The sequence below is a fragment of the Bos javanicus genome, chromosome 26 (genome assembly GCF_032452875.1).
Source record: "Bos javanicus breed banteng chromosome 26, ARS-OSU_banteng_1.0, whole genome shotgun sequence".
Taxonomy (NCBI): Eukaryota; Metazoa; Chordata; class Mammalia; order Artiodactyla; family Bovidae; genus Bos; species Bos javanicus.
The window spans coordinates 23,813,601-23,835,008 of record NC_083893.1 but is presented as its reverse complement, the minus strand read 5'-3'; the positions used below and the strand labels follow the sequence as shown (position 1 = coordinate 23,835,008).

Sequence of the window (21,408 nt, the reverse complement as noted above, 5' to 3'; positions counted from 1 at the left end):
AGCCAATCGACGCAGAGGGCCGAACCCTTTAGGCCCGTTGAACGCGTGAGGGGGAGGTGGTGTCTTCCGGCGGGATCGAGGGGCAGCAGCGTACGGTGAAGGACACAGGCCGTGGAGTTTGAACCCCTTGAAAGGTGAGTGTGGAGGGGAACATGGATTTAGACCACGCGCCTCCGCTTTGTGGGGCCGGCCTGGAATCAGACTGTCTCCTGCTCCGGGCACACCGCGAGGCCTTCGCTTTGGTGGGGGCTGGCGGAGAGTGGTGGTGAATAGAAAAGGAATTAGAGAAAATGAAGGCCGGGCGTGAGGGTTCGGACAGTGACTGGGAAGCCTCGGCGCGAGGCTCCTAAAGGCCCTTAGATTGTATTTTCCAGTAGAGAAAAGGAGGCCCGCAGGGAAGGGAAGCCCCCCGCCCAAGGTCACTCAGTGACGTAGTTTTGTATCAGAACTCGGACTTATGACCCCACCTCTCGTCACAGTAACCTCTCTTGCACTGTATGCCCAAAGCAGTTTGTTTCCACCGAGCTATGCTTAGAAAGCTGTCCAGCCAGGTTTCCTTTAGCTGCGCTGCAGCCTTTGTCCGGCGATAGTGAGTGTGGCCTGGCCCCGGGTAAGCGGGTTAGATATCTGTGTTCGGTCGGCCGGAAGCCCTTTCACTAATAGTAGCTAGAGCAGAGAGCTATAAACTCCTTGTACCAGAGGCAGCTTCTGGCACCTGAGCCGCTATCTCTTGTGTTTGCCTCTTTTCCCGCGAGATCTCACCATTTCAGGTAGGTGTCCGGTCAGACCGACTAGTAGTACCGAGAAACAGAAAGCAGCGAGGCTAGTGGGTCACGTTGGGCCTTTTCTGAAGTGCCCATTTTACAGGTCTGAAGAGAGGCATGTAAAGATTAATTATATTTAAAAGTAGTTCGCCGCGCAATTAGAAACAGAAGCCAAGACCCCATGGCTTAGACTTTGCCATAGCCTACAGTTTAACAATTAGTACGGTTCTGTTTAATCTTAGGTATTTTTCATTCATGTCTTTCTAAACTGATATGTAACTCAAAAGGAAAGCAAGTTTCGGTTTAGTTATTCCACTAAGTACACTTAAGGATTCCTGATCTTTGCCCAAAAGTAACCTGGAGTTTGCTGAGGATACTAAGCGAAGTGCTTACAGGCTTTGCTGCAGTTGTTCAGCGGCAACATCTCACTTACCCTACCATCTCAGCGCTTTTCCGATCTGGACTAAATTGCCGATGGTAAACTGTGCCATCCCGTACAGTCAGAATTAGTCCTCTGTGGAATATTGCAGACTTCAGCCTTCCTTCTCTATTGTATAGAGGGAGATTTAAGGCACCTTAAGATTGTTTCAGTTGAATACCACATTCTTCTGAAAATGTTTGTTAGACACAAGTTAGTGGGAATTAAGCTCTTGTTTTCTGTAGGGTTTTTCCTAGAAACCTGCTTGACACTTAAGAATCCAGAAATCACTCCTGAAGATGAATGGGAAAGCATGTCTTTAATAAATTTACTAAAACCTTTAATATAAAAGCCATATCATAAAATTTTCTTTTAATGGAGATTTTCCTACTTGGACTGGACTGGCCAAGGCCTCTAAGGTGACCCAAGGAAGTTTGGAATCCTTCATTGCTGCAAGAACCTTCTTGAAACAGTGTTCACAATTAAGGTCATTTGTCGAGATTTTCATTGCCAATTCTATGCTTGTGAATGCCCCTGAAGGCCTTTGAATGGCAAACTGTAGAGTGCCGGTTTCCATAGCAGCAACTTCCTCACAGGTTTCCCCTGATTCTGTTTCATCAAGAGTCGGCTGAGTCACTGCCACTGCCTACCAATCTCGACCGGACCTCGACCGGCTCGTCTATATTGCCAATCGACTCGGCGTGGCGTCGGTCGTGGTAGATAGGCGGTCATACAGACGAGTTTTCAAGTGTTGCTCTGGTGACCTTTGATGTGCGTTTATAAAAGAAATACATGCCTTTGTGAAATACATAGGCTCTATAGATGCAATCCCTTTTTCAAGTCTGTTGTATATTCAAGGGTTTTTTTTTCCCCCCTATATAATTACTAATCAGAGTTTGGTTTTCTGTTGCTGCAGTGTTTTTCAAACTTTTACATCGGAATCACCTAAACGGCACGTTAAAACAGATTGCTGGGCCCCTGAGTTTGATTCAAAAGGCCTGAGAATTTGCATTTCCAATGAGTTTCAATGGATGCTGACAGTGTAGGGACCAAACTTTGAGAACCTTTGATGTTCTCTATAATGCCCAGAAATAGGAACTTTTACTATTGCAAGGGGATATCTTTTCATGTCTATATTTAAAGGTCTCCATGCATTGCGTTTCCTCCCATGGGAACCATCATTTATCAGTTTCCTATAAATGCACTTGTAGTTATTTCCATAAACTGTATTTCAGTTGCCATAAATTCCTGAACAAATTGAACCAACTAGATAAAAGGGTAAACTATACTCTGTCATAATTCAGTAGATATTACAGAATTGCATTTTAGGAAGGTTGTACTCCCTCCAGTTTACACTCCCTCCAGGCAGCAGAGAGACTGCTTATTTTCCCACATTCCCATTACTGCTGCTTATTATGATAAATTTATCTTTGCAGTCTGATGGTTAAATATTTGTCTCATTTCATATTTCCTTCACTGATCATGAGGTTGATTATCTGTGTTTCTTCGGCCACCTTTGTATTTTCCCTTCCCTAAGATGATTAAAATGTTTGCCCATGTTTTCTTCAGATATTTTGTTTTCACTTTTTACATTTACATGTTTTCATCTGTTTTTGGTGTAAGGAGTAAGGATTTTGCTTCCCCTCCACCACCAATAGTTAGTGTGTATTAATTCCATTTGGTGATAAATAATCCTGTCTCCTCCTTCCCATGGAGGTCCTAAATTATTTATAGGAAAAACTGTAAAAAGTGGTGTTGCAAGGTGAGCCGTTCAGTTAGTTGTTTTGGTTGTTACCCCTCTGAGAGACTTTGAAAAGTATCCAGCTTTCAACTAGTCTTAAAACTGATGGAATTCCATGCACAGTGTGCTGTGATATATAAATAGAGCCAGGAATGAAAACATCAACCAATTTTGGGTCAGAAGATGGAGTTAGAGACTACTGTGTTCTTTGTGTTATTTGATGTATATTCTGGAATGTTGTGTGATAGCAACCAAGACAAAAGTCCTCCTTCCAAATTCTTAGCAATGTTTTTTCCACCATTTTGCTACTGCTTTCTTGGGTGAGGCATACATAAAATTTACAATATTTATATACAGTATGTATATGCCATATACCATACTTATGTGACTTTAATTAAAAAATTTTTTTTCAATAAATAGCATCCAAACCAATTTGTTGCCTTCTTTCTTTTTTTAAAAGATTGAAATCATGGCAGGTCCAGAAGCTGATGCCCAGTTCCATTTCACTGGTATCAAAAAATATTTCAACTCTTACACTCTCACAGGGAGAATGAATGTAAGTATTAATGATACCTTTAAGTAGTTATGTTTTAGAATAATATAGATGTGACAACAACTCATTTGCTTTTTCCTTTCTTTTTCAGTGTGTGCTGGCCACATACGGAAGTATTGCTTTGATAGTCTTATACTTCAAGTTAAGGTCTAAAAAAACTCCAGCTGTGAAAGCAACATAAACAGTAAGGAGATAACATTTAAAACTTTATAACTTTGCCATTTTGATTTTAGGGTTCCCCTGCCCCACACTATAAAAGTAATGTCATTATTCAAAATTTTATTACATTCAGAAAAAGAAAAATATTGCCCATGTCTCCATCACCCTGACAGTTTTTGTTAATATCTCAGTTTAGCTCTTTTATATTGTATTTGTTTGGTTTCCAATGGCTATGATCCATATCTGTAATTTTGCTTTATAATATGTTCTCTGTAAATTTGAATGCATGGGTGCTCATGGATATATGATTTATTTTATACAGATATGTTTCCTACTAGAATTTTTTAAAATATAAATAGCATTACAATAAATGCTTTTGAGCAAGAAGTATTTATTCTCTTCAGTGCCTTCTGAAAGGGTTGTGGGACACCTAGCTTTCTCTCTCCCTCTCCACCCCCCATGTTAAATAATGTCAGTTTCTGATGTTTGTTATTTTGATGAGTAAAAATATTTTTTTTATGAAGTATATTTTTTCCATTTGAGTACCATTTGTATTTTTAACATTCTCTGTGTTTTTATTTAACATTTGGGACTTTCTTTTCGTAAAGATCCTTTCTTTCTTGTATAAGCTCTTTTTGTAATTTTTTTGGTAGTAATTATTAACCAGCCTTTTAAATCAGTTGCGAATGCATCTTGCTTTTGAATTTTTATGTAAGCAATCTGTCATTTCCTTAAACCCCACCTAGACTTCATTTTCTTCTTAGTGCGACCCAACCCCCATTTGCCCTTGCTTGTGTAAGTATTTTGTTGGCAGTAGACGATGTGCAGAAAACCCCAAACCTAGATTTTATCTAATGTAGCTTTCCATGACTGAAAATTTTTTCCTCTGCTCTTAAGACCTTTTCCAGTCCCAAAACTATTGACCGTAGTTTTGACTGACTGCATAGCCCAAAATGCAGTGATCCATGGTTTTTTCCTGACAGGTAGTTTTTTGCCCAATTTTTCATACTGTGTGCGTGCTTAGTCACTCAGTTGTGTCCAACTCTTTGCGACCCCATAGACCATAGCCCACCAGGCTCCTCTGTTCCTGGGCTTCTCCAGGCAAGGATACTGGAGTGGATTCTTTCCATCTGAGCCACAAGGGAAACCCAGTTTTTCATATTAGGTACCTCCTTACTCTGTTTTTATAATGGGGATACTACCATCCTTCCTCCTTTCTACTATTTAAACTATTACTTTATGGGCGGGGGTGGGGGGGTTGGGCGGGGAATGTTACTGGGTTGGCAAAAAAGTCCATTCAGGTTTTCCCATAAGCCAGAAAACCCTGAACAAACTTTTTGGTCAATCCAGTATCTTATGTACTAGGCTTTTACAACAATGTATATTTTGGATCATAATGAATTATTGACAGCTCTTTTGTTAAAGGTGGGAGTTTTAGATTAAATTGTTGAAAGCTGAGAGACAACTAAATTTGGGGGAGTTAATGACTCCTTTGAGAATCTAATGAATTTGCGTTCAATTTCAGGGAGGTTCATGGATAGTCTTTTACTAATAATTACTGAATGTCTTAAAAGCAGAGTTGAACACATTTGTGTCTAAACTATTTTTGCTTTGTTTATAGGATTCTGAGCTGTACATTATCTGTTAAGTTCCCATGCCTGAAGAAGCTAATGTCAACTCATCATGTGATACTCAATTTGTACAATAAATTATGAACCTGGAAAAGCTGGTTGTCTTTATTTACAAGATATCAAAAATATAAAAACTGTACAAAATGCAACAAAGGCAAAAAACTGGCAGTAACTTGGTCTAAATCTTTTAGTTTTCCAAAGCAAGGCTCAGTACTGGAGGTAAGCAACTGAAATGTCTGACTTCAAGTGTACTAGGTTGTATGCAGCCATTTTAGCTGAAGTAGAACATGGAAGTTAATTTCACCTGGTTTATAGAGTGTTTGGGTGCACTCAGTCCAACAGGTATAAATTCAGATGTCAGTGGATGGTTGTACTTCATTTGTTTCTCAGAAAGGAACTGTAGTTCATCTTAGCCAGTTAACGTACGTTCCACTAATCATGAGCCAAGCAAAAATGTTAGTGGATCATATAACATAGTACTTGAGTGCCATACAGTAACTACATTTTTACAGCAGAAACGTACATGCTCATGGAATTCTTCAGCTAAAATTCAATATGGTATTATATTACTCAATTTGAATCTTGAAGCAGGACAAATTATTGAAATCAATTGATTTTTTTAACATAATAAATTAAAATAGCATTTGAACAGAAAATGCATAGTTTCCACACAATCCAAAGCACCATGAATGTCCCCTCCACAAACATAATACCTCTTATTCAACTAACGGAAATTAGTTAAATGTGGTTGCTATAGAAACGTGGAACTGTCCTGTACAGATTTCTAAGCAGCATACTTCCAGATCCATATAGACAAAACATTCTTTGTAGCTTAAATAGTAATCACTGAGGTATTTGCTTTTAGTCTCCCTTTTTCAAACAGTAGTTTCCAAAGGTCTTTTAATACCGATGGTTTATTGAGGACTGTAAGCTCCTGCAGCTAGAACCAAGTTTCTTCGAGTAAAATGGAGGTGTACAACTGGTGTTGATTTGGTCATATATGTTCCCAACAATAACTCCTGTGAATTCTCAGGTAAATTTATATGCCCCGTGGCTGTAGTAAAGTCATCAGTCTCTACATCTTCAAATGCTTTGACAGCATCCCATAACCGTACTGTATTATCCATTGAACCTAAGTGGAAATCAAAAGGAAACTATTTAGGAGAATCTGCCATACTTAAATTTCTGACATGTCAAGTATGCTTTATGTATTTACATTTCTGGTAAAAGAAATCTGAACTTAACAACTCTATTCCCTCAAGAATTTCAAGCAGTAGCTTAACCTGAGAAGTCAATATACATGTAGGTAACAATCCTGAATCATGCTAAAGAGAAGCAAAATCCAAAATCAGACTTAATTTTGCAATTGTCAACATTCAGTGCTTCCTTTAAATATACAGTTGACTTTTGACCACAAAGCCAGTTCTAGTCATTTACCTGATGCCAAAATTTCACCATCTCTACTAAATCTAAGTGAACAGACTGTATCAGTGTGTCCTTTTAATTCTCCAACCATCAAACCATGTCCAATATCCCAAAGGAGTACTCTGCCATCTGTTGCTCCTGTAGCCAGGAATCTCCCATTGGGAGAAAATGTCAAGGAATGAATTGGTCCCTAAAAAAAAGTACATGGCAAGAATCAAAAGTAAGGTTAAAAATACCTAAGAAAATGAGACAAAAGAACTATAACAAAGTTGAGGGGTATGGACAGTATCTTTAAAATGTATGTCACTAGTTAATTTTTAAACTTTTTAATCCCAAAGAACCTTGTGTGCTGGAATAATGAAAGTTAAAATACCTTGTGTCCAGTGAATATCCTTACACAGTTCCCATTCAGGACGTCCCAGAGCCGCACAGTTCTGTCTGCAGAGCCCGTAGCAACATAATTAGAATTTGGATGGAATCTGGTACAATTCACATCAGCAAGATGGCCAGCAAATATCCGTAAAGGCTGATAGTGATCTGTAGCCCAGAGCCTTTTTAAAAAATTATTGAGCACACAAGGTAATTAGTAGTTAACTCTGAAATGCCAAGTTCTATCCAAAATACAGAAACCACCATGTGAAATAGCTGTAAGTGGGTCCCCCTCACTAGTTTACCCGAGGGAAAGGAGGATGGAAGGACTTAAGAGACTAAGCTTTTGTTTTTTTTTTTTTTTTTAAAGCTATGCCATCCAGCTTGCAGGATCTTCATTCCCCAACCAGGGATTTAACTGGCGCCCTCGGCAGTGAAAGCACCAAGTCCTAACCACTGGACTATCAGGGAATTCCCTAAACATTCTTAGAACTAAGTTAACATGGTCCAAAAAATTTTTAATTCTATAATCCTTTAGTTCTCTGAATGTACACTCTCCAACTTCTAGTCTAACTCCTAGAGTATTTTTCCCTAGTTTTGGCTACCATGTGGTGTTTTACTTACCAAGTTGTGTCTGACTCTGCAGCCCCATAAGACTGAAGCCACCAGGCTATTCTGCATGGGATTTCCCAAGCAAGAATACTGGAGTGGGTTGCCACTTCCTTCTCCAAGGGATCTTCCCAACCCAGGGATCAAACCTGCGTCTCTGGTATTGCAGGCAGATTCTTTACTGATTGAGCCACCAGGGAAGCCCCCAGTGGGGGGGCGACCACAAATAATTTCAAACCCAAGCTACCTCATCCTGAACTTTTAAAGATATGACAGAAATAAAAGAGCTCACAGTGGCTGCAAAAGACAAGGTTTAGCATCCACTTGGGGAAGGGGAGGGCATGGACTCTTGGTGTAGACATGATTGCCGACAGAAATATTTCTGTCCCAAATTAGTTTTCAGATGACCTACAAATGCTGACATTCTCAAAAAGCTGATAATAACAGAAGTGAAAATAAGTTTGGCTGGAGTTTGTAATTCCCAACAAGAAACCATTCTGTTCGTTGAATAGGCCCAGTCCTAAGCTCATAATGTTCTTACCGAGCTACTCTGTCGTGGCCCCCTGATACAAAATAATATCCGTATGGAGAAAACTGTGTGTCCCACACTGGATAGTTGTGTCCTTTATATCCCACCAAGCACGTAAATGTTTGAAGACTCCACAATCTAACAGTTCCATCCTCCGAAGAGGACAGCAGGTAGTTCCTGAGAAAAGAGAAGGTAATATATTTGATTCCTAGAATAACTTAGGTACCTGTCCAGTTTCTCTGTACATTTGTATATGTTAAATATAGATAACTGACTACTACATCTCAGTTGTAATTTATGCCTGAAATTCACAGTAGATAACAGAAGTTGAAAGTACTAACGTTAGCCATGACACTATCTACTGAGCACCTACTGAATAAGCTTAGGTTTTTTAAAACAATATCTATTAAGAAAAGCACAGTTCTTTGGAAAGCGAAACAAAAAACCAAGAGGTAATGACAAAAAGTATGGTCAAATGAGGTCACGTGAAAAAGGCTTCTAAAATATGTCACTTAAAATCAGTAATTTTTTACTTTAAAATGGAGTTGCTATTTTCATACCCTATACAAAGCTGGGTAAAAAGCCTTCAAAAGTAAACTACTCAGAAAGTACTATGGTTTTCAGTGAAATGAGAAGTTTCCCTCAAGTATAAATGTACCATCTGACTAAACCCTATAAAAAACAAAAATCTAAATTCTCAAAGATGAAAATCTTTATGAGAGATTTTGGACTGAAAGCAATAAGCAATAAGATATAGATGGTATTACAAAAAAACAAAAAAATACCCTCCCCACATTGCTGTAGAATGTTAAGAGATCATGAAAATTAGACAAACATTCTTGTGGGTTTCTAATTCCCTTATCAGTATTAGTTCTTTTGATTATACAAAGATAAATCTTCAGTTGATAGGCAATATGCCTTTAATAGCAGGAATCTGTTGTGAATTTGGAGATGACAGAAGACAGCTGCTGCTGCTGCTGCTAAGTCGCTTCAGTCGTGTCTGACTCTGTGCGACCCCACAGACGGCGGCCCACCAGGCTCCCCCGTCCCTGGGATTCTCCAGGCAAGAACACTGGAGTGGGTTGCCATTTCCTTCTCCAATGCATGAAAGTGAAAAGTGAGAGTGAAGTCGCTCAGTCGTGTCCGACTTAGCGACCCCACGGACTGCAGCCTACCAGGCTCCTCCATCCATGGGATTTTTCCAGGCAAGAGTACTGGAGTGGGGTGCCATTGCCTTCTCTGCAGAAGACAGCAGTAGCCACCAAACACGTAGCAGGAACCCAAAGAACCAATTCAATCCCTACTGGAGTTACATAAAACTAAAGCTAATTTTTATAACCAGCAAACCCTGAAGTTATGCATCCTAATTTTGTAAATTGAGCTACTATACACCAATACCCCAAGATGAATTAGCAGAGGGCAAAATCCTAAAAGATAATGAATGATAGGCAACCATGGGATTTTTCTAAAAGTATTTTCCCCAACATTTGCATAATGTTTCCAGTAGTTAACTTTCACATAACATATATATATATATATTTCATATACCTTTCATTTAATCTCAATGTAATACAGCAGTATTTAATTCTTATAGTTTGCATTTTACCTATCTGGACTGAAGCTGGCTCCATAGACGGGACCACTGTGACCATACAAGATCTTCAACTCACTTGCTGTTTTCTCATCCATTATTCTTTCTAAGACATCATCAGATTCTTTATCTATCAGGCTAAGATCTAAAATGATCCAGAAAGATTACTTTTTAAAAATATATTTATTAAAACAATTTAAGGCAATTATTTAATATATCAGAGTTTAGAAGAAGAACTAACATTTGAACTGTTCTTCCTACTTACCAATCACTATGCTAATGCCTTTAAATTAGGTGCTATCATTTCAGGGTATAAGAGAAGAAAGTGAGGTTCAGAACAGTTATTAACATGCCAAAGTGCACACAGCTACTTAGTCTTGGAACTAAGGCTGAAACTCAATTTATCCACTATATCACAATGTTTCACAAAATAAAACTATAGAAATATTAAAATAAATTATTGAGAATGTGTTATCTTGTTTAAACAATACAACTAGCAAGAAACTTTAAAATGTAACCCTGATCTTAGTTCATTTTAGCCATTTTTATGGCTAAAACAGAAAAGTACTCTCCCAGTATTTGAAGACTTTTTTTTTAATCTACAAACAATCATAAAACGTTAGATTTTTAACTTCAGGGAGTCTTCTAGCCTAATGCCCTCATTCTACAGATGAGAAAACTGAGGACCAAGGAAATTAAATCAGTCTAGCACCCCAGTCTCCTGTTTGCCACTCCAATACACTTTTCACTACTGGGAATGTTGTTAACAATTTGACTTAAAAGTAAAATCAAGTGAAATTCTGCTAAGATCACAATGTCCTGGTATGTTCCATAGAATAAAGATTGGTGTAAACTAATGATGAGTTTGTATCCTGACAGGTCATCTTAGTTACCTGCTGCTTGTTTGACACTACGAAGCTTTTTGGGTGTCACAGACCACACTCTGACAGTTGAATCTGCAAAACCTCCAGCAATCAAACTAGAATCATCAGTGACATCCACTGCAGTGAGGCCCTGCCAATTAAAAAATACATACTAAACAATACTGTTTTAGGGGAAAAAAATTATAATCACATCTGAGAGAACACATAATGACAGCTATTTTTCTTCATATAAAAGATCATTTGAGATTTCATTCTCTTTTGAAATTCACTGTTCAAATACACTTATATTGAGAACATGTCATAATTTACTTTTTGCCCTCCAAATTTGGAATGCACATATAGATCAAGTGTTTTTTTTTTAATTTTATTTTTTAATTGGAGGAAAATTACAATGTTGTGTTAGTTTCTGCCGTACAATGCAAATCAGCCATAATTATAGTACAAAGTATATGTAATTATTTTTGTACTTTACTAAATATATCCTCAGCAGTCTATTATAAAAAGTCTATAAGGATATACAGAATTCTTAATAAAAAATTTAAGTAAATACTTAAGTTCAGAGAGATGAACCACATAGCTTCCTCCTTTTTCAAAGGTTAGCAGAATTCTGATCAGTGAAACAAAGGATACATACAAACAAGATTCTGGTACCAACAAGTTGCTAAAGGTCTTTTAAACATTTTCTTCTATCTATTCTGAGCAATGCCCAATTCTCCTTTTCTAACTGCTATCTTGAAGCCATATTTATATCAAGAGTTTAAATAAGAAAACTCCATTTTAGTTAAGACATCTAAGCTACTTTTAATGGTTAATCACCATTTTCCACGACTCTCCCAATTTTCCCCCAGAAACTACCCAATTATTTTACCAACCTGGTAAGCATTGAGGAATGTATAGAAACAAATGGAAGGTAAACAATCTGGCCCCAAGCGTACTCGTTTTGTGGTTTCTTTCATATTCATTATCTTATCCAATTTATCTGAATCTTTCAACTCAGGAAGAGGGATTCTGTGAAAGAAAAACAAACTGGAAACTACTCTGAATATTAAAAAACTGGAACCATCTATAACATCGTCTTACACCTCCACACATGTTCCTGAAGTTTTTTCCCTCACCTGTTTTGAGGTGGAGCATTGGGATCTTGTTTTTTACTTTTGGATCCAATACTATCTTTTTTAGGCTTCTTTTTTTTAGGTTTTCCTTCTTCATTTTCTCCTTCTTCATCCTCATCATCCAAAGGCACCTCAATTTCTGGCTCTTTTAATAAGCCAAAAAATACCTACAAGTCAAGAGAGTCAATTTTTTAAAATTACTTTTTTGTTTATTGATACATCTTTTTAATATCTTGATAGGAATCACAATTATAATAGGGTCATTTATATCCTGAAACCGATTCTGTACTTGTCTACCCAATAGACAGTCTCTCCTTTTCCCTTACCGACAGAACCCTGATTTTGTTGGAGCAGCAGCATGCTCAGTTAAAATCATTTCTGTTCCCAGGCTCCCTTGCAGCTGAGAATGGCCATATCGTATCATTCTTGCCAATAAATCTATATATCAACATACTGGGTGGTGTTTTAGAAATACTGTTTTCCTCATAAGAAGGGAGATTCAGCAAGTATATCCTCCCCCTTCTGCCTTCCTGGAATACAGCTGCAAAGTTGGAGCTGCAATAGCCACCTATGAACACAATGAAGAAAGCCACATTCTGAAGGTGGCACAGCAAAAAGTAAAAGGAGCCAGGGTCCTTGATGGCATTGTGGAGTTCTCACACCAGCCTAGGAGGGCTTTCCTCTTTAATTCATTTTATGTGAAGGAAAAAAGCCTTTCGTGTTTCAGCCAGTGTAATCAGGGTTCTGTTAAATGCAACCATTCTCAAATCCTCACTAATATACACATCATCCTTAGAACATGAAACTTAGTATACAGAGTAAAATTATCCCCAAACTAGCTGTAAGAAAAACGTGTAAATTATGTAGATGGAAATGCAACAAGTTTTCATAATCTGCATTACATAGTTCTTATTCCCATACCTTTGATTTGTTTGCCTCTCGTTTAGCCTCTCCTGCCAAACTTCCCACCATCGCATCTATCTGTTGCTTACTACGCGGCATCCCATCAAAGATGTCAATGTAGAGGTGCTCCTGAACTATGTTCCATATCTGATTGTTCTGTTTCTCCTGAAGATGCCTCTTCAAGAGTTGGTACGAGTCTCGGGAAATACGCAGAACAAATTTACTTGTTCGAAAATCCAACATGGTCTCATTCCCTTTCATGTGTTCCTTTTTGGTAAGACTAGATAATACTCGTAGGTCATCCTGGTAATAACATTCCTGATCTCCATGGAACCTGTTTCAGTGATTTTAAAAAGGCATTTTTCAATGTAATCATTAAGGGATCTGCCTCTCCCCCATATATTTATAAACATCCCAGAATACTTTCAACGTAGTAGTTTGAATAATCCTGGACTAAGTTGTAGAATCAGAAGTAACACAATTCAAAATGATTACAATTCAGCTCTGAATTCATCCTAAAAATGACCAAGTTAATTCTCTAGTGAAATGCATCATAAACATTTTAAGGGAATTTGAAATAAACACCATAGATGAATGAAAGATAAGATACCCACCACTGGTGGACAGTCACGTTTGAATGCCACCATTGGCAGAGGTTTGAAAATGTTAGAATCTTATGTTCTCTCAAAACCCACTTTTTAAAACTTTTTATTATGGGAAATTTCAAACACATACTAAAGTATAAACTAATATAATAAACTCAACATACCTATCACTCAGCCTCTCAACAATAATCAATGCATGACATTCTCACAAAACTCATCATTTTTAGCGATTTCTTATATTCTTAATACCAGATATATATATTAAACATCAGTACTTTAATAACATGACTAAAGAATAAGAATATGTTGATATCAAAGAGTAAGCACTCCCATTTACTCACCATTACCAAAGGCAATTATATAAAGCTTTCAGCTTTGGCGCCAATTGCTAAATTTAAATGTACTTTTGTTTCTACAAATCTTATTCTAATAAAATGTAAAAATCATACAGTAACATTCACAAAGAGCAGCAAACAATGCAAAAACATTTAGAAAACAAATGATTAAAGATATTAGGACTTTAGCTCTGACACATAGCCAATAGATCCCTAATCTGTTACCTGTGTTAGCCTAGCATGACTTATCAAAATATGAATCAAGAGTTTCTAGGATGTGAATGAGTCGGACACGACTGAGCGACTGAACTGAACTGAACTGAACTGAAGATGTGAATGAAATTAGAAATCTCAGCCTCTTAATTTTTGTATTAGTGTCTGCCGATAACCTCATCTGAGCATGGGGTCCTGGCACAGGCTGAGATTGTTCATGACAAGGACACACACAGTCAGTCCCTATGATATCCCAGCTTCCTAGGTGAGGAGACGGCTACACCATGAGACTGGAAGAGGAAGAGGCTTTTTGAGGACAGTTCATGCATGCCTGCCAAGTCGCTTCAGTCATGCCCAACTCTCTGCAACGCTATGGACCGCCACCCTCCAGGCTCCTCTGTTTACGGGACTCTCCAGGCAAGAATACTGGAGTGGGTTGCTATGCCTTCCTCCAGAGGATCTTCCCTACTCAGGGATCGAACCAGCATCTCATATCTGCTGCACTGACAAGATGGGTTCTTTAACAGTAGCACCACCTGAGAAGCCCTTCTGATGACAGCACTGTAAGAAAAATTAGCTTAGAAATTCTGTCATCATCAGCCTTAATATTTTCTTTCAAAAACACGGAGCTACACAATGTCATGTGACAGCCTGGATGGGAGGGGAGTTTGGATACATGTATACATAGGACTGAGTCCCTTCACTGCTCACCTGAAACTATCACAACATTGTTTGCTAATCAACTACCCCCCAATACAAAATAAAAAGTTAAAAAAACAAAACACTGAGCTATAAAACATTTGCTCTATATACCTTCTATTAGGCAGTGTAGAATAATGAATGGACATACTGGCACAGAAGCCAGGAATCCTGGGTTCCATCATACCTCTATTAACACTACCTGTGTTATCTGACAAGCCCTAGCTGCTGGGTCTACTGCTTGAAATAAAGAGCTCTCATTCAAACTGTTAAGCACACCTCCATCTTAAACACTCCTTTTCTCTGGCTTCCATAACTCAGCTCTCTCCTGATTTTCTTTCTGCTTCTCTGGCCTCTCCTTTCATCTCTCCTCTACATGGTAGTCTCTTCTACTCTTTTTATTAATTTTCTCCTCCAAATGTTGGAGTCCCCTGAGGTGCAGGTCTAGCCCTCCCATTGACTTATTTCTATTTCATACTCCTTCCTAGACAATCTTGGATTCCGTCATGGCACAGACAGTAAAGAATCTGCAATGTGGGAGACCTAGGTTCGATCCCTGGGTCAGAAAGATCCCCTGGAAAAGCAAATGGCAACCCACTCCAGTACTCTTGCCTAGGAAATCCCATAGACAGAGGAGCCTGGCAGGCTACAGCCCATGCGGTTGCAAAGAGTTGGACATGACTGTGCGACTAACACTTTCAAATAATCTCATCCCTATCCATCAATATTGCACACGACTCCAATTTATGGCTCTAGCCCCTACCTCTCCTCTAAGCCCAGACACTTATATATCCTCCATCTATCAACCTGACATCTCTTAAATGAGTCAAAGGCATAAACAAATCTGAACTCGATTATTCTACAATCTGACAAACCCTGCCCTCTTCCAGGGTTTTCTAAGTGAAGAGCATCCCTATCCAGCTAAGGGAGCCAGATACCCAGGGATTATCAATTACACTTTTATCTCCCTTACACCTATATCTAATCCTTCACCAAGTGTTTCACAAATATGTCTACTGCCCTTCACCAACACTATCACCCCCAGTCCAGTGTTTCTCAACATGGGTGCTACTAGTATTTGGGGCAGAACAATTCTTTGCTAAGCGTGACTACCTGCACATATTGGAACTTTTGGTATCCCTAAGACACCTGATCCTCCAGTCAAGTCGATACAACAACCAAAAATACCTCCAGTTTCAAAGAGCCAGGAAGGAGGAATAATATTACACTCAGTTGAGAATCACACAATAACTTCCAAAATGATCAGTCTAATCACTTTATCCTCCCAATCATCTGTTTCCCCCTGCATAAAGGTCCGTTCAAAACATAAAATCTAATAAAGCATGGTCCTTCCACAACTTCTGTAGCAGAGATGTCTGTCCCCAGATATTCATTTTTTTCTTTCTCCCTCCACAATAAAACACGGGAATACTAGCTGAGCACACAGACATCTAGGCAAAGACCATATTTCCTACCTTTCTTGGCCAATGACTAATGACATAAAAAAGGGAGAAATACTTGCAACTTTCAGGAAGGGTGTGTGCCCTCCCTGCTGACTTGAACACTGATCTGACTTCTTAGAGCTGGAGAGTCACCTTGTACCACAGTGGAAACTGCATGACAAGGATGTTAGTGCTACATGATCAACAGATAATCAAGGACTCCATACCAGTCCTAGAATGCCTTCCATCATGAGAGAGAGAAATAGACTTTTACTATACTCAAGCCTCTACTATTTGGGGTTCTAGTCACTCTCCATGTAATCTAATCCTAACACAGCTTCACACTGCTCTTAGTAGTAGCAGCAGTGCGTGCATGCTCAGCCGTGTCCAACGTTTTGCACCCCCATGGACTGCAGCACACCAGGACCTCTGTCCATATGTTTTTCCAGGCAAGAATACTGGAGTGGGTTGCCATTTCCTCCTCCAGGAGATCCTCCCGACCCAGGGATTAAACCCGTGTCTCCTGTGTCTCCTGCACTGCAGGTGAATTCTTTACTGCTCTTAAAATAAAAGCAAAAATAAATTTTTATTTAGGCAGCTATTGTTTTTCAGTGAATCTCAGCCAAATCTAATCCTACCCAATATGACTAACTATTGATCTTAGAGTAAACAAAGACCTTCAACATGGCCTAAGAACCTGCCTGTTCCAGTTACTAACTAACCATCAAGCTTCATGTAGTACCAAACCCCACTCCCCATACTCTGCTCCAGCCACACTAGCCTTCTTTCATCTCGGGGCCTACCATGATCCTTCCTGCCACAGGGCTGTCACACAAGTTTTTCCCTTTTCTCTTCCTCTGGTTAACTCCTCTCCAATCTTCAGATCCTACCTCAAACATCACCTCTAGGAGCCTTTCCTGACTTCAACAAGATCAAACCCTCTATTTTAAGTTTAGGAGAGGCACCAGGTACCTCTCCTTCATAAAGTATTTTTCGAGTTGCAATCTGACATTTGTGTAGTTACAGACGTGTATATACATTCTGCATGTGTGTGTGTGTGTGTATATATATATATATAGCTATATATACATATTTTTTATAAATTCACATACTTCTCAAAGAATGATTTTGCTTCATTCTCATGTTGATTGTAGACTAGTTCCAAATACATGTGTACAAATAGGGGATAAAAGAGTTGGGATAGTTCTGCCCGATGGCAGTCCAAGGAACATTCAATGAAGTGTTTCAGTCCGCTATAGTATTCTTCATACATCGTGGGGTCTCCCTGTTGGCTGTAGGCTGACAGCACGGCACTGACATCTGGCTGGTCTTCCACAGATACACTTCCAACTGTTTAAAAAATGAAAAATAACTTCAAGAAAATGACCTGACAAGCACCAAGAGACTAAGACTGTTTTGTTAAGGTCCAGAGGTGAACTGTTTCACAGATGTTTGTCCCTCTCCTCTCAAACACTCTTCCCTGACACAATCACAAAATCTTTTAATGGGATTCAGTTTGGTTCAGTTACCCATCCAACACTCCTTTGGTTTGTCCACATCTTAAAAATTTTCAAATCAACAGCAAAAAGATTCAGCATTTTTCCTAGAGCTACCCTATTTTAAAAACAAATTTTATAAAACATGGTATGTGCAAATCAAACAACGGTATTACTCTTCTCTCAAGGCTCAATGCAAATGGCACTCACCACCACCAAGCCATGCCCTGGAGTAATATTCCCAGCTTTCTGAGCTACCTGAGTATTTTATAACTTTTCAGCAACACATCCTATCCCGTGTTAACTTCACGTATGTACATCTATCACTCCCTATAAAATACAACCATGTTACTGGTGGGAAAAACTTGCCTTTTATATTTCCAAAAGATAAATCTATTTTATATGCTTAAAACAACCACCATTTCAAGGCAAAAAGCATGAGTATTTATTTGTAATATTTCAATACCAAACAACCATACATCTGTCAATCAAATGAGGGTTTGTGGGAAAAATTTTTAAGTTGTAATTACAGTACTGTTATGCTCTTTACTGCACAAATTTTCAGTTTTTTTGGTTACTATGATGGCCTCTTTTTCTTTGTACCGGTTTCTGAGTTACAATCTGAAGGTCAAGTTTCTAAAGAGATGAGAGATTATAGCAAAATAATCAACAACATAATTCATCCATCTTATAGTTCATCCCCAAATTCAGATTTTAAAAAGATTCCTCTCAATCACATTTGTACACATTTCTACTATATGGGTTACAGTGCTTCCTATTCATACTTCACTCCTGGCAATGCTGCCAAGATTAGGTCTCATAAACACAGGTTAATTTGGCAAGAGGCTCTACAATGGGTAATTTAATTCAATAAACATTTTTTACTGGCTCAGGATCATCTTTGAAACTTTATGTTGTGTATGGCTTTTACTGCATGGACTTTGTGACAACAGTTGCTGAAGAAAAAGGGGAAGGGGGAGCCTCAAGTGTCAGGTATAGGTACTTGGCATAAACTTGTCAGTGGCAGACATTTGACATATGAATCTCACAATAACCCATTTAATAGAAGGAAAAAAACTCTCAAGCTTAGGAAGAGTAAGTCAGCATCACACAAGTAACAACAACAGAGACAGAAACTGAAGTCCAATACCTGTTCCTAAATGAATGGTTCTCAAACCTTGCCATAGATCAACATCTCTTGGAAGCATTTTTTTTAAATCCTTAGAATATTTATTTTTGGCTGCATTGGATCTTACTAGCGGCTCCGAAGATTTTTCCTTGCCGCACGCGGGCTCAGTAGCTGCAGAGCGCGGGCCTAGTCGCCCCATGCTTGAGGGATCTTCGTTCCCTACCACGTTCCCACGTCCCCTGCGTTGGAGGGCAGATTCTTAACCACTGGACCACCAGGGAAGTCCCTGAAGCATTTATTTGAAAATGCAGATTCCCAGACTCCACCTGCACAGGATCTGATTCACTAAGTCTGAAGTGATGCCCAGGAATCTGCATTTCTCTAAAAAATTTAACACCAATGGTATTTAGCCTATATTTTGAGAAAGACTGGCTACACTATGTACCATCACTCTCTGGCTGTGTGGTCCAAAGCAAATACCTTGGCCTTTCTCGGTCTGGTTTCTCATCTCTAAAATAGAAGTACTGTCTACTTCACAGTGGAACTGTGAAAATTAAGATAAACAACATAAAATATTTATAGTAAAAGTACGCTAGTACAAATAATGTTGCTGCATCCCTGCCCAAAGCTCAAGAGCCCAAATAAGAAGAACCAAAAGCCTGAAAGTTCCCGCCTCTCCGCGCCCACCGTCCCCATACATCCTTCGGCTCAACAGCTCTCCACAGCCTCTCGCTGGAACTGACAGCTCGGAAGAGGGTTTGACTGCGCAGCCGGCGCACTAGGGAAAGGGGCGGGCATGTGGCCCTAGAGGCGGGCCCAGGAAATTCAAAACAAGCCCGCAGAGGTGCAGGCCTGCCAGCCTCTGCCTTCCCGGCTCATTCCCCGCCGTGCCGGTCCTGCCTACCAGGGACCCAGAGGCTCACCTTTACCCGGAGCCACAGAACCTGTCGCTAAGCCCGAGACGGCGGCGGACCCCGAAGCGCCGCTGACCGGAGGATCCGGGGCCGAAGGGCCGGGCGCCGAGGCGGTGACCCGACTAAGAAGCGCGCTAGCCGTCTCAGCGCCGGCGCTGTCTGCCTCTCCCGGGGCTCCGGAGCCCGCCACTGCCTCCTCCAGCAGCCGGGCCTCACGGCGCAGCGCTTCTTCGGCCTCGCGGAGGTTGCTCTGACGTAGAAACTGCAGCACGGCGAGCAGAGTCTGTCGGTCGTGGGGAGCGCTGGCCTCCGGAGCAGCGGCGGGGACCGGGGCCGCCCCCGCCGGTGCAACGGCGGAGACAGCCACCGAGGGTTTGGGGGTCCCACCATCTCCGCCGGCCGACGACACCGCCGCAACGTTCCCGCCGCCGCCGTTGGGGCCGCTGTTGGTTGTGCCGCCGCCACCCTCGCCAGCGCCGTCCCCCGCCTGCGGAGGTAGTAGCGTCGGCGGTCCCTCAGGCTCTAACTTCACCGCCACCTCCGTCTGCTCCTCTGCCAGCGCCGCCATCTTGCGGCTGAGCCACCTCGCGCCGTCAAGCGTGATTGCGTTTTCGCCACATGGAGGGCGGGGAGGAGCATTTTACGACATCTCTGGGGGGCAATTTACGGCAGTAGGAGGGGCGATAAAGAATGAGAAAAAGGAATCGCAGCAAGAGCAACTTTCAAAAGTGAGTGGCAAAAAGGCAGGAAGTGGGACGTGGAGACAGCCTCTTGCATTTGCATTGGATAATAGTTGCGTTTATTGCAGACCAGCTATTTTTCATGACGTTCATGGTGATCCCAACACTGAAATATAAAACTAATGGAATTTGACTTAATGTAAGATTATGAAACATGGGTAGGGAGGGGCAAGGGCAGAGAGTGGGGAGGAGATGAGCGAGAACTGGGTAGCATCTGATGCATTTAATCTATTTCATCTAGTTTAAGTTGTTCAGTTTCTTGCTTTACTAGCAATTGCACCTCCCTCTGCATCCCATTACTTTTCTCTATGAATTTGTATTTCCCGGAAGGTATCAGCTACCTTATATACCCAGAGGGAGAGGCTAAAGCCCAGCATTGGTAAAAGGCGAAGGATGCACCCAAAACAAGAAAACCTGTGAGGTGTTGGCCCCATTAGCCCCATCACTCCCTATTTATCAACATACGTGCACATGTGCACACACACACATCCTCAGAGTTTTCAGTTTTTACTGATCTATCAATTTCAGTGCCATCTCTAGGGTTGAGTGTGATGGGAGAGGTAGCCACTAGTGTGAGTTTACAATCTTGTTCAGTTCCTAAGTTTAAATTCACACAGCTAAGAGTGAATTTAGAGTTTGCCTCCTAAGGTAGGTAATTGCAAAACTGACCTGCACTACTACAGGAGTGGCTATTGACTACTGCCACTGAATGTACCTAGTCTGAGCTAAGGTGTTCTCTAAGTGTGAGATATGCGCTGGATTTTAAAGACAAAAAGAATATAAAATGGCTCAATAATTTTTTTATTGGTAACATGTTGAAAGGTATTTTTATATGAGTTAAATATTAAAATTAATTTCCTATTACTTTTTTTTGTGGCTTCTGGAAAGTTTTATTTACGTATGTGGCTCACCTTATATTTCTGTTGGACAGCACTGATCTAGACCAGGAGTTTTCAATTTTTTTGGCCATGATTCACAATAAAAATATGTTTAACACCAGAACCCAAGACTCACATATATATGTGGATATTTATAAGTGTGACAACTTTTAACAATGATATGTATAAATATCACATGAAATACACTCTGATATTTGATATTGTGTTCTTTAAATAAAATGTTCAGTATGACTGATTAAATTTATTTT

At 40.0% G+C, this 21,408-nt stretch overlaps 2 protein-coding genes across 4 annotated transcripts; one reads left to right on the top strand and one right to left on the bottom strand.

Annotated features, from left to right (window-relative positions):
• Positions 1 to 28: 28 nt before the first annotated feature.
• Positions 29 to 5,360, top strand: ATP5MK (ATP synthase membrane subunit k). Of its 2 annotated transcripts, none has more exons than XM_061403334.1 (4): positions 29 to 134; positions 3,384 to 3,479; positions 3,568 to 3,660; positions 5,257 to 5,360. In XM_061403334.1, the coding sequence occupies exons 2-3, from the start codon at positions 3,393 to 3,395 to the stop codon at positions 3,655 to 3,657; spliced, it is 177 nt and encodes a 58-aa protein (XP_061259318.1). In that variant the 5' UTR covers positions 29 to 134; positions 3,384 to 3,392; the 3' UTR covers positions 3,658 to 3,660; positions 5,257 to 5,360. The 2 variants fall into 2 exon arrangements, with proteins under 2 accessions (XP_061259318.1, XP_061259319.1); XM_061403335.1 differs by lacking the exon at positions 29 to 134 and adding an exon at positions 515 to 770.
• Positions 5,345 to 20,109, bottom strand: TAF5 (TATA-box binding protein associated factor 5). Of its 2 annotated transcripts, none has more exons than XM_061403330.1 (11): positions 19,531 to 20,109; positions 17,095 to 17,332; positions 12,707 to 13,022; positions 11,789 to 11,952; positions 11,546 to 11,681; positions 10,683 to 10,803; positions 9,805 to 9,934; positions 8,211 to 8,375; positions 7,065 to 7,242; positions 6,704 to 6,881; positions 5,345 to 6,398 (listed from the first exon to the last, which is right to left on the bottom strand). In XM_061403330.1, exons 1-11 carry the CDS (start codon positions 20,087 to 20,089, stop codon positions 6,181 to 6,183), a joined length of 2,403 nt encoding a protein of 800 aa, XP_061259314.1. In that variant the 5' UTR covers positions 20,090 to 20,109; the 3' UTR covers positions 5,345 to 6,180. The 2 variants fall into 2 exon arrangements, 1 of the variants encoding a protein (XP_061259314.1); XR_009733802.1 differs by having other exon boundaries at positions 6,311 to 6,398; positions 7,065 to 7,129; positions 19,531 to 20,107.
• Positions 20,110 to 21,408: the final 1,299 nt, after the last annotated feature.